Raw genomic sequence first — 12645 nt, 5'->3', positions numbered from 1 at the left:
GGTGGAGCACGCCGGCAGGTCGCCCAGGCAGTTCCAGCCCAGGCCCGGCAACGCCGCCAGCGCCGCCGAGACCCCCCAGCTGGCCGCCACCAGCGACCACATCCGCCCCCGCTTGTCCCCCCGCGCCACCCGCACCCTCGCCATGGTGAGGTGCCGCTCCACCGCGATGGCCAGCAGGCTCAGGACCGAGGCGGCCAAGGTGAGGAAGACGCCGCCTTCCCGCAGGAACCACAGCGCCGGCGTCAGCCGGAAGGTGTTGGCGCCGGAGAGGACGATGTTGGCGGTGTAGGCGACGCCGGCCAACAGGTCGGAGAGGGTGAGGTTGCCCAGCAGGTAGAACATGGGCGAGTGGAGCTTCTTGGTCCTCCAGATGGTCACCAGCACCACCAGGTTCTCCACCACGATGAAGCCGCACACCAGGAGGAAGAGGAGGGTCTCGGGGCGAAGGTCCCCCCGGTAGCGCCCGGCGTGCAGCTTCCCGGTGTAGTTGTAGTGGAGGGCGAGAACCGCGTCCTCCGCGAAGGGCCCCGGCGCCATGCTGGGGAGCCGGGGGGGGGCTACATGGCGGGGAGAGCTGGGGGGGGACACGGCGGGGGGGACACGTGAGCCTCGGCGCGCTGGCGGGGCGGGCGCGCCGAACGGGTCTGCGCGCGTGCGCGCGCTCGCGAGCGTGCGCCCAAAAGGGTCTGTGTGGGGTGTGCGCGCTTGCGAGCGTGCACCCAAACGGGTTTGCACACATGTGAGCTTGCAAGCGCGCACCCAAACGGGTCTGTGTGCGTGTGCACGCTCGCGAGCGTGCACCCAAAAGGGTCTGCGTGCATGTGTGCGCTTGCGAGCGCGCACCCAAACAGGTCTGTGTGCATGCGCGCGCTCGCAAGCGTGCACCCAAATGGGTCTGTGCACCTGTGTGTGCTTGCGCCCAAAAGGGTCTGTGTGGGTGTGCGCGCTTGCGAGCATGCACCCAAACGGGTTTGCACACATGTGAGCTTGCAAGCGCGCACCCAAACAGGTCTGTGTGCGTGTGCACACTCGCGAGCGTGCACCCAAAAGGGTCTGTGTGGGTGTGCGCGCTTGCGAGCGTGCACCCAAACGGGTTTGCACACATGTGAGCTTGCAAGCGCGCACCCAAACGGGTCTGTGTGCGTGTGCACGCGAGCGTGCACCCAAAAGGGTCTGTGTGGGTGTGCGCGCTTGCGAGTGTGCACCCAAACGGGTCTGCGCGCATGCACGCGCTCGCGAGCATGCGCCCAAAAGGGTCTGTGTGGGTGTGTGCGCTTGCGAGCGTGCACCCAAACGGGTTTGCACACATGTGAGCTTGCAAGTGCACACCCAAACGGGTCTGTGTGCGTGTGCGCGCTCACGAGCGTGCACCCAAAAGGGTCTGTGTGCACGTGTGCACTTGCGAGCGCGCACCCAAATGGGTCTGTGCACCTGTGCGTGCTTGCACCCAAAAGGGTCTTTGTGGGTGTGCACACTTGCAAGCGTGCACCCAAACGGGTTTGCACACATGTGAGCTTGCAATGGTGCGCGCCCAAACGGGTCTGTGTGCGTGTGCGCGCTTGCGAGCGTGCACCCAAAAGGGTCTGTGTGCATGTGCGCGCTCGCAAGTGTGCACCCAAATGGGTCTGTGCACCTGTGCATGCTTGCGCCCAAAAGGGTCTTTGTGGGTGTGCGCGCTTGCAAGTGTGCACCCAAACGGGTTTGCACACACGTGAGCTTGCAAGTGCGCGCCCAAACGGGTCTGTATGCGCGTGCACGCTCGCAACCGTGCACCCAAACAGGTTTGCACACATGTGCGCGCTTGCGAGCGTGCACCCAAAAGGGTCTTTGTGCATGTGTGCATGCTTGCAAATGTGCACCCAAAACAGTCTGTGCATGTGTGCGCACTTGCAAGCGTGCACCCAAAAGGGTTTGCATGCATGTGTGCACTTGCGAGCATGCACCCAAAAGGGTCTGTGCACATGTGCGCGCTTGCAGGTGTGCACCCGAAAAGGTTTGCGCGCACGTGCGCGCTTGCAAGCGTGAGCCCCAACTGGCCTGTGCACGAGCGTGCGCCTGCAAGCGTGCACCCCAAATGGTCCCCCGTGGATGCGAGCTCGCAAGCGTGCGCCCCAAAAGGGCCTGCGAACATCCGCACGCTTGCAGGTGTGCGCCCTAAAGGGTTTGCGTGCGTGTGCGCGCTTGCGAGCGTGCACCCAAACGGTCCCGCGTGAGCAGGCGCGCGACCCAAAGGGGCGGCGCACACGCGCGCGCTTGCAAGCGTGCACCCCGCGGGATCTTCGCACACGTGTGCACGTGCTTGCGAGCGTGCGCGGCAAAGAGCCGGCGCGCACGTGTGTGCTTGCGAGCGTGCGCCCCGCGGGATCTCGGCACCCCCCGAAGGGGTTCGCGAGCGCGCGCCCCGAAGGGGCTGTGCGCGCTCGCGTGGGTGCTGCCCCACGGGAATCCCCCCCCCCCGCATCGGTGGGTCCTGCCCCACGGCCCCGCGGGGCACCCGCCGCCGCCGCCGCGCCCTTCCCACCCACCCACCCAGGCGGGCCTGGGCGAGCGGCGGCGCGTCGGGGGCAGCCGCGGGGTCCCGCCGTGGAGGGGGGGGACCTGCCCAAATATTTGGGGTGAGATGGGCGCGGCCGGGGCCCCATGGTGCTGGCGGGTCCCACCTGGCGCCCCACAGGAGGAGACGGGGGGCAGGAGCTGTGGGGCAGGATGATGGGGGTTCAGGGAGCCGTGGGGCAGGATAATGGGGGTCTGGGGAGCTGTGGGGCAGGATACTGGGGTCCGGGGAGCTGTGGGGCAGGATACTGGGGGGTCTGGGGAGCCATGGGGCAGGATACTGGGGGTCTGGGGAGCTGTGGGGCAGGATACTGGGGGTCCGGGGAGCTGTGGGGCAGGATACTGGGGGGTTCTGGGGAGCTGTGGGGCAGGATACTGGGGGTCTGGGGAGCCGTGGGGGCAGGATACTGGGGGTCCGGGGAGCTGTGGGGCAGGATACTGGGGGTCTGGGGAGCCATGGGGCAGGATACTGGGGGTCTGGGCAGCTGTGGGGCAGGATACTGGGGGTCTGGGGAGCCGTGGGGCCGGGACGCAGCTCCAGCTCCCACCGTGGGGCAGCCGTGGGGCTCCCGGTGCCGCCCCCCAATGCCGGACGGGGCTGGGGGGGCCCCGTTCCGTGTATGGGGGGGGGCGAATAGCCCTCCCCAGCCCCCCCCCCAGCCCCATAGCGCCGGCCCCCCCCGCTCCCCTTCCGTGCCTCAGTTTCCCCACTGCCCCCCCCCCCCCGGTATCGCCCCCCCTCGAGTCCGTTCCCCGCGTGGGGGGGGATCGGAGGGGGGGGTTCCCTGCCCGCCCCCCCCCGGACTCACCGTGGGACCCGGCTCCGCTCCGCCGCTCCGCGCTGGCTCCGGTGGGGCGGGCGGGGCCGGGCGGGGCAGGGTGGGGCGGGGGCGGGCGGAGCCGCTCCTCCCCCCCCTCGACCCCCCCAACCCCACTGCGAGACCCCCCGGGGGGGAGCGGCCCCTGCGACCCCCGAAACTCCCCCCATCACCTGCCTGAGCATTGCAGGACCCCCCCAGATGTGCCCCAGCCCCCCAGATGTGCTCAAGCCCCCCAGATGTGTTCAGGACCCCCCCCAGATGTGCCCCCAGCCCCCAGATGTGCTCAAGCCCCCCAGATGTGTTCAGGACCCCCCCCAGATGTGCCCAGGACCCCCCCAGATGTGCCCCAGCCCCCAGATGTGCTCAAGACCCCCAGATGTTGCCCACTCCCCCCAGATGTTCCCTGGTCCCCCAGATGTGCTCGCGACCCCCCCAGACGTTCCCCAGCCCCCCCAGATGTGCTCAAAACCCCCCCAGATGTGCCCCCCCCATCCACCCATCGTGGCTCCCCACCCTGGCACCCCACCACCGTGCCACGTGGGGCAGCCCCACTGCCAAACCGGTCGGGCCCCCCCCCCCACCGCCACCCCCTGTCCGTCTGTCCGTCCGTCCGGGCAGGCCCCAACCTGCACCCTCGCTCCACGTGGGGAACCCCAATCCTCCCACGGGCCCCACGGGTGGGGGGGCTGTGGGGCTCGGACGTGTGGGTCCCACGGGTGGGGGGTCAATGGGGCTCAGATGTGTGGGTCCCATGGGGTGGGGGGGGCTGTGGGGCTCGGACGTGTGGGTCCCACGGGTGGGGGTCAATGGGGCTCAGATGTGTGGGTCCCATGGGGTCGGGCGGCTGTGGGGCTCGGACGTGTGGGTCCCACGGGGTGGGGGGGGACCGGGCAGGGCTCCCCCCCCAGTGTGGGTGCTGGGAACCCCCCCCGGGCGGGGGCAGGTGCTGGGTTCGGCGCTGCCAAAGGCGCCCGCGGCACCGGCGCACCCATGCCGGCACCCAGCCCCACACCGGTATGGGGCGGGGGGGTTGGGGCAGGGGGGGCCCAGCCCCACGGCTGCCATGGGGTGGGGGGCCCCTGTGGCTGGGGGCGGCCGGAGCCTGAGGCTCCCTGGTCCCACAGTGCCTGCGCTGGCACCGGCCCCACATTGGTCTGTGGGGCTGGGTACCCCCAATCTGTGGGGCTGAGACCCCCTCTCCACGGGGCTGGGACCCCCCTCTATGGGGCTGGCACCCCTCTGTGGGGCTAGCAGCCATCATCTGTGGGGCTGGGACCCCTCTCATGGGGCTGGGACCCCCCCTCTATGGGGCTGGGACCCCTCTCCATGGGGCTGGGACCCCCCTCTATGGGGCTCGGACCCCTCTCTATGTGGGTAGCACCCCTCTATGGGGCTGAGACCCCCCCTCCATGGGGCTGAGACCCCTCTCTATGGGGCCGGGACCCCCTCTCGGTGTGGGGGGAAGCCCTCCGCCCCTCCCCTCCCTCCCCTTCGCCCCTCCCTCCCTCCCTTTCGCCCCTCCCTCCCTCCCTTCGCCCCCTCCCTCCCTCCCTTCGCCCCTCCCCCTCCCTCCCTTCGCCCCGCCCTCCCTTCGCCCCGCCCCTTCCGCCTCCACTTCCGCCCTTCCGCGCGTCTCCCCCCTTCCCTCGCCCTCGACAAAGATGGCGGCGCCGGCGGTGGCGCCGGAGGGCCCCGATCCCGGTACCGCCCGGCCGCGGCCCCCGCCCACCCCGCCGGGGACACGCCCCCTCCCCGCGCGCCGCCGCCGCCGCCGCCATGAGCTCGGCACCGAGCGGGCAGCGGCGGAGGCGGGGGGGGGGGCGGCGGCGGCGGCGGGGACCCCCCCGGCGGCCGAGGAAGGGGCCCGGGGCCGGTTCCTCTCGGCCTGGAACAGCGTCCGATACGGTGCGAGGCGGGACACACCGGGACACACCGGCGGGGGGGGGACGGACCCCCTGACTCCCGGTTTTTTACCCCCCCCACCCCGCCCCCCCCCCCCCCAGGCTGGACGGTGCGACCCAAGACCCATTTCAACAAACTCTCCCCCCTCCACCTCCTGGGACGGGCCTACCGCCCGGCCGCCGACGGTGAGGACCGGCAACGGGGGTCCCGGGGGGGTCCCGGGGGGGGGGCCAGAGTTCCCTACTCATCTCTTCTCTCCCCCCCCCCCCCGCCGCAGCGGGAACGGCGGTCCCGGTGGTCCCCCCGGGGGGGGGGGGGGGGGGAAGAGTTCCCTGCTCATCTGCTCTCCTCCTCTCCCCCCCCCCCGCAGAGGAGCTGGACCGTTTCCAGCGGGATTTCTCCTCCCGGTTGTGGCTGACGTACCGGGCGGGGCTTCCCGGCGCTGGCGGGGACCCCCTGGAGCACGGACTGCGGCTGGGGCTGCATGCTGCGCACCGCCCAGATGCTGCTGGCCCAGGGGCTCGTCCTGCACCTCCTGGGCAGGGGTAAGGAGTTGGGGGGGGGGACACACCACACACACACGCGACCCCCGGGACCCCCGGGGGGGTCCCCGCGTCACCCCGCCGCCGCCGACGGCCCCTTCTCCGTTCTAGACTGGACGTGGTCCGAGGCGATGCCGGAGGTGGAGACGGCGGCTGGGTCCCGGCGAGCGAGGGAACCCCCGGGAGGGACACGGGACCCCCCAGGACGGACACGAGACCCCCCAGGATGGACGCAGGACCCCCCGGCACGGACGCAGGACCCCCCAGGACGGACGCAGGACCCCCCGGCACGGACACGAGACCCCCCAGGACGGACGCAAGCCCCCCCGGCGTGGACACGGGACCCCCCGTGCCGGGCGGGGATCCCGCGGGATGCTGAGCGGCGGCACCGCGCCATCGTGGCCTGGTTCGCCGACCACCCCCGGGCGCCTTTCGGCATCCATCGTTTGGTAGAGCTGGGGTCGGAACGCCGGGAAAAAAGCCGGGGATTGGTACGGTCCTTCCATCGTCGCCCACATCCTTCGGTGAGCGGGGAGGGGGGTGTCGGGGGCGGGGGGGGTGTCCCCCCTCCTCGTTTTGGCAGCGGGGGGCAGCTCGCCGGGATTCATCCTCGTTCCGCGGCAGGAGAGCGGTGGAAACCTGCCCGGAGACCGGCGGCCTCTCCGTCTACGTCTCTCAGGACTGCACCGGTACGTGCCGGCGTGGGGGACGTGGGGGGTTCCCCCTCCCCGATTTTGGCCTGGGGGGGGGGGATATATCCAGGATGAGGAGCCCCCCCCGCCCTCGACCCCCTTTTTTTTTTATTTTTCTGGCAGTTTACAAAGGGGACGTCGCCGGCCTGGTGCGGGGGGACGCCGAGCGGACGGTGCCGGGGGCAGCGCCGCGCCGTCGTCGTCCTGGTGCCGGTGCGGTTGGGGGGGGAGACCCTGAACCCCGTCTACGTGGATTGCGTCAAGGTGGGGAACCACGGCGGGCCGGGGGCTCTGCCGCATCGCCGGCACCGGTTCTTCCTCCCGGTTGTGCCGGGGAAACGGATCCCGGTGCCGCCGCTGACCCCCCCCGCCGTGTCCGTTTCCCCCCCCCTCGCCCCGCTCCAGGAGCTGCTGAAGCTGAAATCCTGCGTGGGCATCATCGGCGGCAAACCCCGGCATTCCCTCTACTTCGTCGGCTTCCAAGGTAGCCGCGCCGGTGCCGGCGGTGCCGCGTGGGTTGGGGACGCGGCTGTGGGGGGGGGACACGACACGCCGACTGATTTTTGGCCCCCCCCCGCCTCACCCCAGACGACTTCTTGCTCTACCTGGACCCCCACTACTGCCAGCCCTTCGTCGACACCTCCCGGGAGAACTTCCCCTTGCAGGTGGGTGCTGGGGGGGGGACACACCCCGATAAAACAGGGTGGGGGGGGGCCCAGGAGGGTGTAACCCCCCCAATTTTTTTTTTTTTTTGCACCCCCAAAGTCCTTCCACTGCAGCTCGCCCCGGAAAATGGCCTTTGGAAGATGGATCCCAGCTGCACCATCGGCTTCTACGCCGCCGCCGGGCCGGACCTGGACGAGCTCTGCTCCGACCTCACCCGCGTGAGTCCCCGCTGCCGGGGGGGGGGGGGCAGCGGCTTTTGGGGTGCCCCCCCCCTTTTTCTGACCCTTTATCCTGCCCCCCCCCCCCCATTTCCAGGTCCTGACCCCCCCCTCGGCGCCGGAACGCTACCCCCATCTTCACGGTGGCGGAGGGTCAGGCGCAGGACCACGGCCTGGAGCCGCTCGGCTCGCGCCCCCCCCCCGCCGCCGCCGCCGCCCCCCCCGCGCCGGCAAGCGCCCCAAAAAACCCGGCGCCGACGAGTTCGTCTTCCTCTGACCCCCCCGTACTCCCCCCCCACCCCATACACTGGATCAGACCCCCCCCGGCGTGGCATCACCGCGGTTTTGGGGGGGGCCGCGGGAACAATCCCCCCCCCCTCAGGGTTTTGGTTCACTACTGCGCCGCGCCAGGACCGGAGCTCAGGGCCGGCGTTTGCCGAACGCCGGCGGTGGCGGGGGGGGCCAAGCCGAGCCCCCCCCAACACTCCTCCCGGCACAGGGACCCCCCCAACCCCGTCGTGGTGTTTTTTTTGGCTGACACACGCTGCTCGTGGCGGGGGGGGGGGGGCGTTATTTATTGCTCCACTCAGGACCCCCCCTCATCTGTCTGTCCGTCCGTTCCCCCCTCCCCGGATTAAAGATGAACTTGAACCAGAGCGCGGCTGGCGCGGTGCGTTACGGTGTTCTCTCCGTCACCGTGCGTGTATGGCCCGTTCCCCCGCCCCCCCAGCGCCGGATCAGGGGCCGGGGGGGCTTTCCTTCCTTCCCCCCCCCCGCCCCCCCCCTTTTTGCGCCGCTGCCGGAGAAGCTGCCGGTACCGGAGACGTCGGGGATTGAGGCCGAAGGCTTCCAACCGCTTCCCGGTGAAATCCCGGCCCCCCAGGCGAACCGCCGGCCCCAGGGGTGCCGAACCCCGGCGCCGGCCCCCCCCGGGGTGGGGGGGGGCCGCCGCCGCGGGGGGGGGCCCCGAGGCCCTCCGGCTCCTCCGACCGTTTCCGCTTGTCCCGGCATTTCTTCCCCAGCTTGGGCTTGGCCGATGGCGCCGGCTGCGGCTCCTCCGGCCTGGGGAGGGTGGGATGGGGGTGAGGGGGGGGGCTGTGTACCCCCCCCAACGCCCCCCCCCCCCCAAATCCCCCCCCCCACGTACGCAGCCACCAGGGATTTGAAGATCTGCTGCTTCTTCCAGGCGTTCTGCGCCCAGCCGGCTGTAGTTGGCCTGATCCTGCCGCTCCTCCTGCTCCGACCTGCAGGTGAGGGGTGCGGTGAGCCCCCCAAAACGGGAGGGGGGGGGGGCCACACACAGGACCCCCCCACACACCCCCGTTTTGGGTAAAAGAAACGCCCCCCCCCTCCTCACCGGTACATGCAGGTCTTGCGCAGGGAGCACCAGCGGTTCAGATCCTTGTCATCGGCTGCCAGAATCTGGGGGGGAGGACATGGGGCAGAGTTGGGGGGCACAGACAACCCGGGGGGGGGCACAGACCCCCCCGGGGGCGTCCGGGCGGACTCTACCCTCGTCGGTGGTGAGGCCGAAGTCGCAGGGGAGGACGTTGCGGGTACTTGAAGCGACAGGGCAGGTCCCCCACCAGGTCCTCGTAGTCCAGGCGGTAAAACTCGTCCAGGTACTGCTCGAAGGTGCTGGTGGCTGCAGCGGGGGGGGGGAGGCAGGAGTTTGGGGGGGTCTCAGGAGTTTGGGGGGGTCTCAGGGGTTTGGGGGGGTCTCAGGGGTTTGGGGGGGGGTCCCCGGCACTCACCGGGGGTACGAACGCCGGCTTTTCCCGCTCCACCGCCTCCCTGAACCGCGTCTTGCGCCGCTTCTTCCCCAGCGCCGGGGGCTGCCGCTGTTTTGGGGGCCGGGGGGGGCCGCCGGGTCGTAGTCGGCGTCCATCTGGGGGGGGGGGCGGAAAGGAGGGGGTGGGGGGGCCTGCCTGTGCCGCCCATCCCTGTGATGAGTTCCTCCCGGCCTCAGCCTGGGGGGGGGATACACACGTACCACGAAATCGGGGGTCCTCGCAGTGGGGCTCGTGCTCGCCCCCCCCCTCCTCCCGGCCCGTCCAGGCGTCCCAGTTCCAGTCGTCTGCGGGGGGGGGCGCACACACACACAGTGACGTCACCTCGGGGATGGGGGGGTGACAGTCCCCCCCCCACCTCCGAGCCCCCCCACTCACCGTCCAGCCCCTCCTCCTCCTCAAACTGCGGCTTCTCCTCCTCCCCTCGGCCGTAATAATCGTCACCGAAATATTCCTGGGGGGGGGGGGGGGAGAGCAGAGAGGGGGGGGTCAGCGGGGACAGGGAGATAGGGGGGGGGCGTGGGGGGGGGGGGCACCCACCGCCATGAGCCGGTCGTGCCGGGCCGGGTCAAAGTCTTCCTCCAGGAAGGTTTCGGTGAAGCCGACGACGGCGTTGCCGGTGGCCTCCCGCAGCCGGGCCAGCCGGGCGGCCATTTCCTCCCGCTTCAGGTTCTTCAGCTGCTTCAGCTCCTCCTGCTTCCGCGCCTTCTCCTACGGACGGACGGACAGACGCGGGTGCCGGGGGGGGACGGACGCGGTGCCGGGGGGGGACGGACGCGGTGCCGGGGGGGGGACGGACGCACGGCGGACGGACGCGGCGCTGCCTGCCCCTCTCGGCTTCACCCCCTCACCTTCCTCTTCCTCTCCCGAATCTGCTCCCGCTTCTCCTTCCGCCGCTCGTCCCGTCGTCGCACCGAGGTGGGGATGTTCCGGGGGTACGTCTTCACCTTGGGGGGGGGGTTAGAGTCAGCACCCCTCGCCCCCAAACTGTACGCTCCCCCCAAATTTTGCCGCCCCCCCCACCTGCTCGGCGTCGGGCTCCTCGAAGCGGAAATTGTAGCGACGTTCGAAATCCTCCTGCTTGGCCAGGAAAAGCTCGCCCTCGTCCGAGGAATCGGCCAGCCGGAGCGGGGATGCCCTGGGTGGGGGGACACGGCGGGGGGTGAGGGGGGGGGGGGCGGTGGGTTTTTGGGGGGTCGGGGGGGTTCCCCGCGTACCCTTCGGCATCCTCTTCCTCCTCCTCTTCCTCGCGGTAGCCCTGGTTCAGGACGTAATCCCGCAGGAAGCGCTCGCCGGGGTCCAGCGCCGGGTCGGTCCAGTACTGCTGGAGGGGGACCTGCGGGACGGGGGGGGCTCAGGGACGCGGGGGGGGGGGACGCGGCGCTCTGCAGTCCCAGGGCCATCGCTGCCACGAGCCGTGCCCGGCCTCAGCCCTCTCACCAGGTCCTGCAGCGGCTCCGGGGGGGCTTCCCCCTGCCCCTTCAGCCAGCGGATGTAATCCTCCTCCTCCCGCTCCTGGGGGGGGGGGACACACAACACAGCGTCAGCCCCGAGGGCCCCCCCCCACCCCAAAACCCCCCTGTGTCCCCCCCAACCCCCCCCCCAGCCTCACCTTCTCCTCTGCTGTCTGACTGCGCCGCCGGAGCAGGGCAGACCCCCCCTCCTCCTCCTCCTCCTCTTCGCTGTCGGCCACGAAGGCTCGGAAGCTGCCGGGGGGGGCAGACGGTTACTCCCCCGGTGCTGAGGACCCCCCCCGAAGCGTGGCAGCCCCCCCGAATGTCGCAGCCCCCCCACCTCTCCTTCAGCTCCCGCTGCTCCTCCACGTAGCTCCTAGAGGCCACTCGCTGTGGGGAGAAATTGGGGGGGGGGGGTGTTTGTCAGTGCTGGGGGGGGGCAGAGTAATTTGGGGAGGGGTGTCACATGCAGCCCCCCCCCCCAACCCACCTTCCTCCGCTCGGCTGCTGCCTCTTCATCCTCCTCATCTTCCTCATCCACGTATTTGCTGTGGGGAAGGTGGGAGGGTCAGAGACCAGCTGGGGGGGGCTCAGCCCAGGACATGCCCCCCCCCCCCAAATAAGGCCCCCCCCCACAAAATAAGGCCCCCTCCTCACCCCTCCTTCTCCAGCACCACCTTCCTCTCATAATCCTTCAGGTACATGGGCTTTGCCGGCTGCTCTTCATCCTCCTCCTCCTCGGCATCGCTCCCTGACGATGAGTCTGGGGACGGAGGGAACGGGGTTTGGGGACACCCCCCCGTTTTGGGGACCCCCCCGAGGGGTTTTGGGGGGGGAGATGCCCCCTCCCGGTACCTTGCTGGCTGTAGAAGGTGGTGTCCTGCCGGTAGATTCGGGGGTCCCGGGTCTTCAGCAGCGCCAGGGTGCGGTAGAAATCCCGCTCCAGGCGGGGGTCGAGGGCCTGGGGGGGGGACGGGACACACAGGAGTTTGGGGGGGGTCCCAGGAGTTTTGGGGGGGGGGGGACACACTCAGATGCCCAGGGAGGGGACCCAGGTGTCTGGGGTAAACAAATGTGTGGGGGGTCCTAGGAGTTTGGAGGGGGGGGACGACCCAGGAGTCCAGGGGGGACCCAGATGTTCTGGGGGGGTGATGCAGGTGTCTGGGGGGGACCTGGGAGTCTGGGGGGGGACCCAGGCGTCCAGGAGGGGACCCAACAGTTTGGGGGGGGACACCCAGATGTCTGGGGGGGGGCAGGTCCCAGGAGTCCAGGGGGGTGACACAGGTGTCTGGGGGGGGGACACCAGGCGTTTAGGGGGAGTCCGGGGGGGTGGGGGGGCTGGGATTTTGGGGTGGGGGTGTCCCAGGAGTTTGGGGGGGGGTTCGGGGGGGGGCACGCAGGCATCTGGGCAGGGACCCAGGAGTTTGGGGGGGGACACCCAGATGTCTGGGGGGGGGTCCCAAGAGTTGGGGGGGACCCAGGATTTTAGGGGGGGGGTCCCAGGAGGTTGGGGGGGGGGACACAGCTCCCCGCCGCCACTCACCACGTCGTCCCCGCTGGATTCGGACTCGGAGCTGGAGCCGCCCCCGGTGTCCCCGTAACGGTCCTGCACTGTGGGGAGCCCTCAGCTACCGGCACCGCGGGGCCGGGAAACCCCCACCCCCCCCGGTCCCCGGTGTCCCCCCCGCCCCCTCCCGGTCCCCCCCCCGGCCCCGCCCCCCCTGGCCCCGCCCCTCTCACGCCGCTGCAGCTCCTCGCGCCGCCGGTACCGGCCGTAGCGCTCCGCGAAGGCCGCGTTCACCCGCAGCTCCGGCTCCGGCATCTTCTCGCTCCCCCTCCACGTGACCGCCGCTTCCGGCTTCCCCCGTCACGTGGGCGCGGCCGCCCCGCCCCTCCCGACAGCCCCGCCACGCCCCTCCCGACGGCCCCGCCACGCCCCTCCCGACAGCCCCGCCCCGTGCCGCTCTTAAAAGGGTAAACGCGCCGTGCCCACTGGTGGGGTCCACA

At 70.9% G+C, this 12645-nt stretch overlaps 2 protein-coding genes across 2 annotated transcripts; one reads left to right on the top strand and one right to left on the bottom strand.

Annotated features, from left to right (window-relative positions):
* Nucleotides 1–4974: 4974 nt before the first annotated feature.
* On the top strand, nt 4975–7758 carry ATG4D (autophagy related 4D cysteine peptidase). Its single transcript, XM_052800159.1, is given in 16 exon segments — nt 4975–5279; nt 5378–5461; nt 5647–5702; nt 5704–5821; nt 5930–6276; nt 6278–6342; nt 6443–6507; nt 6634–6697; nt 6699–6774; nt 6916–6994; nt 7099–7175; nt 7276–7309; nt 7312–7394; nt 7492–7524; nt 7526–7577; nt 7580–7758. Coding segments are annotated over 16 exon segments (1569 nt in total). The 5' UTR covers nt 4975–5035; the 3' UTR covers nt 7672–7758.
* A 270-nt stretch (nt 7759–8028) lies between these two features.
* KRI1 (KRI1 homolog) lies at nt 8029–12522 on the bottom strand. Its single transcript, XM_052799747.1, is given in 23 exon segments — nt 8029–8299; nt 8385–8456; nt 8542–8591; nt 8593–8638; nt 8752–8818; nt 8910–8949; nt 8951–9039; nt 9145–9250; nt 9253–9282; nt 9380–9471; nt 9563–9638; nt 9725–9895; nt 10036–10131; nt 10208–10322; nt 10402–10520; nt 10625–10699; nt 10797–10890; nt 10979–11028; nt 11129–11186; nt 11296–11401; nt 11494–11599; nt 12182–12249; nt 12379–12522. Coding segments are annotated over 23 exon segments (2079 nt in total). The 5' UTR covers nt 12461–12522.
* Nucleotides 12523–12645: the final 123 nt, after the last annotated feature.

This window comes from Harpia harpyja, chromosome 10 (assembly GCF_026419915.1).
Source record: "Harpia harpyja isolate bHarHar1 chromosome 10, bHarHar1 primary haplotype, whole genome shotgun sequence".
NCBI classification, from domain to species: domain Eukaryota; kingdom Metazoa; phylum Chordata; class Aves; order Accipitriformes; family Accipitridae; genus Harpia; species Harpia harpyja.
Note: the sequence above shows the minus strand (reverse complement) of the source record. Positions and strands in the feature narration are given on the sequence as shown.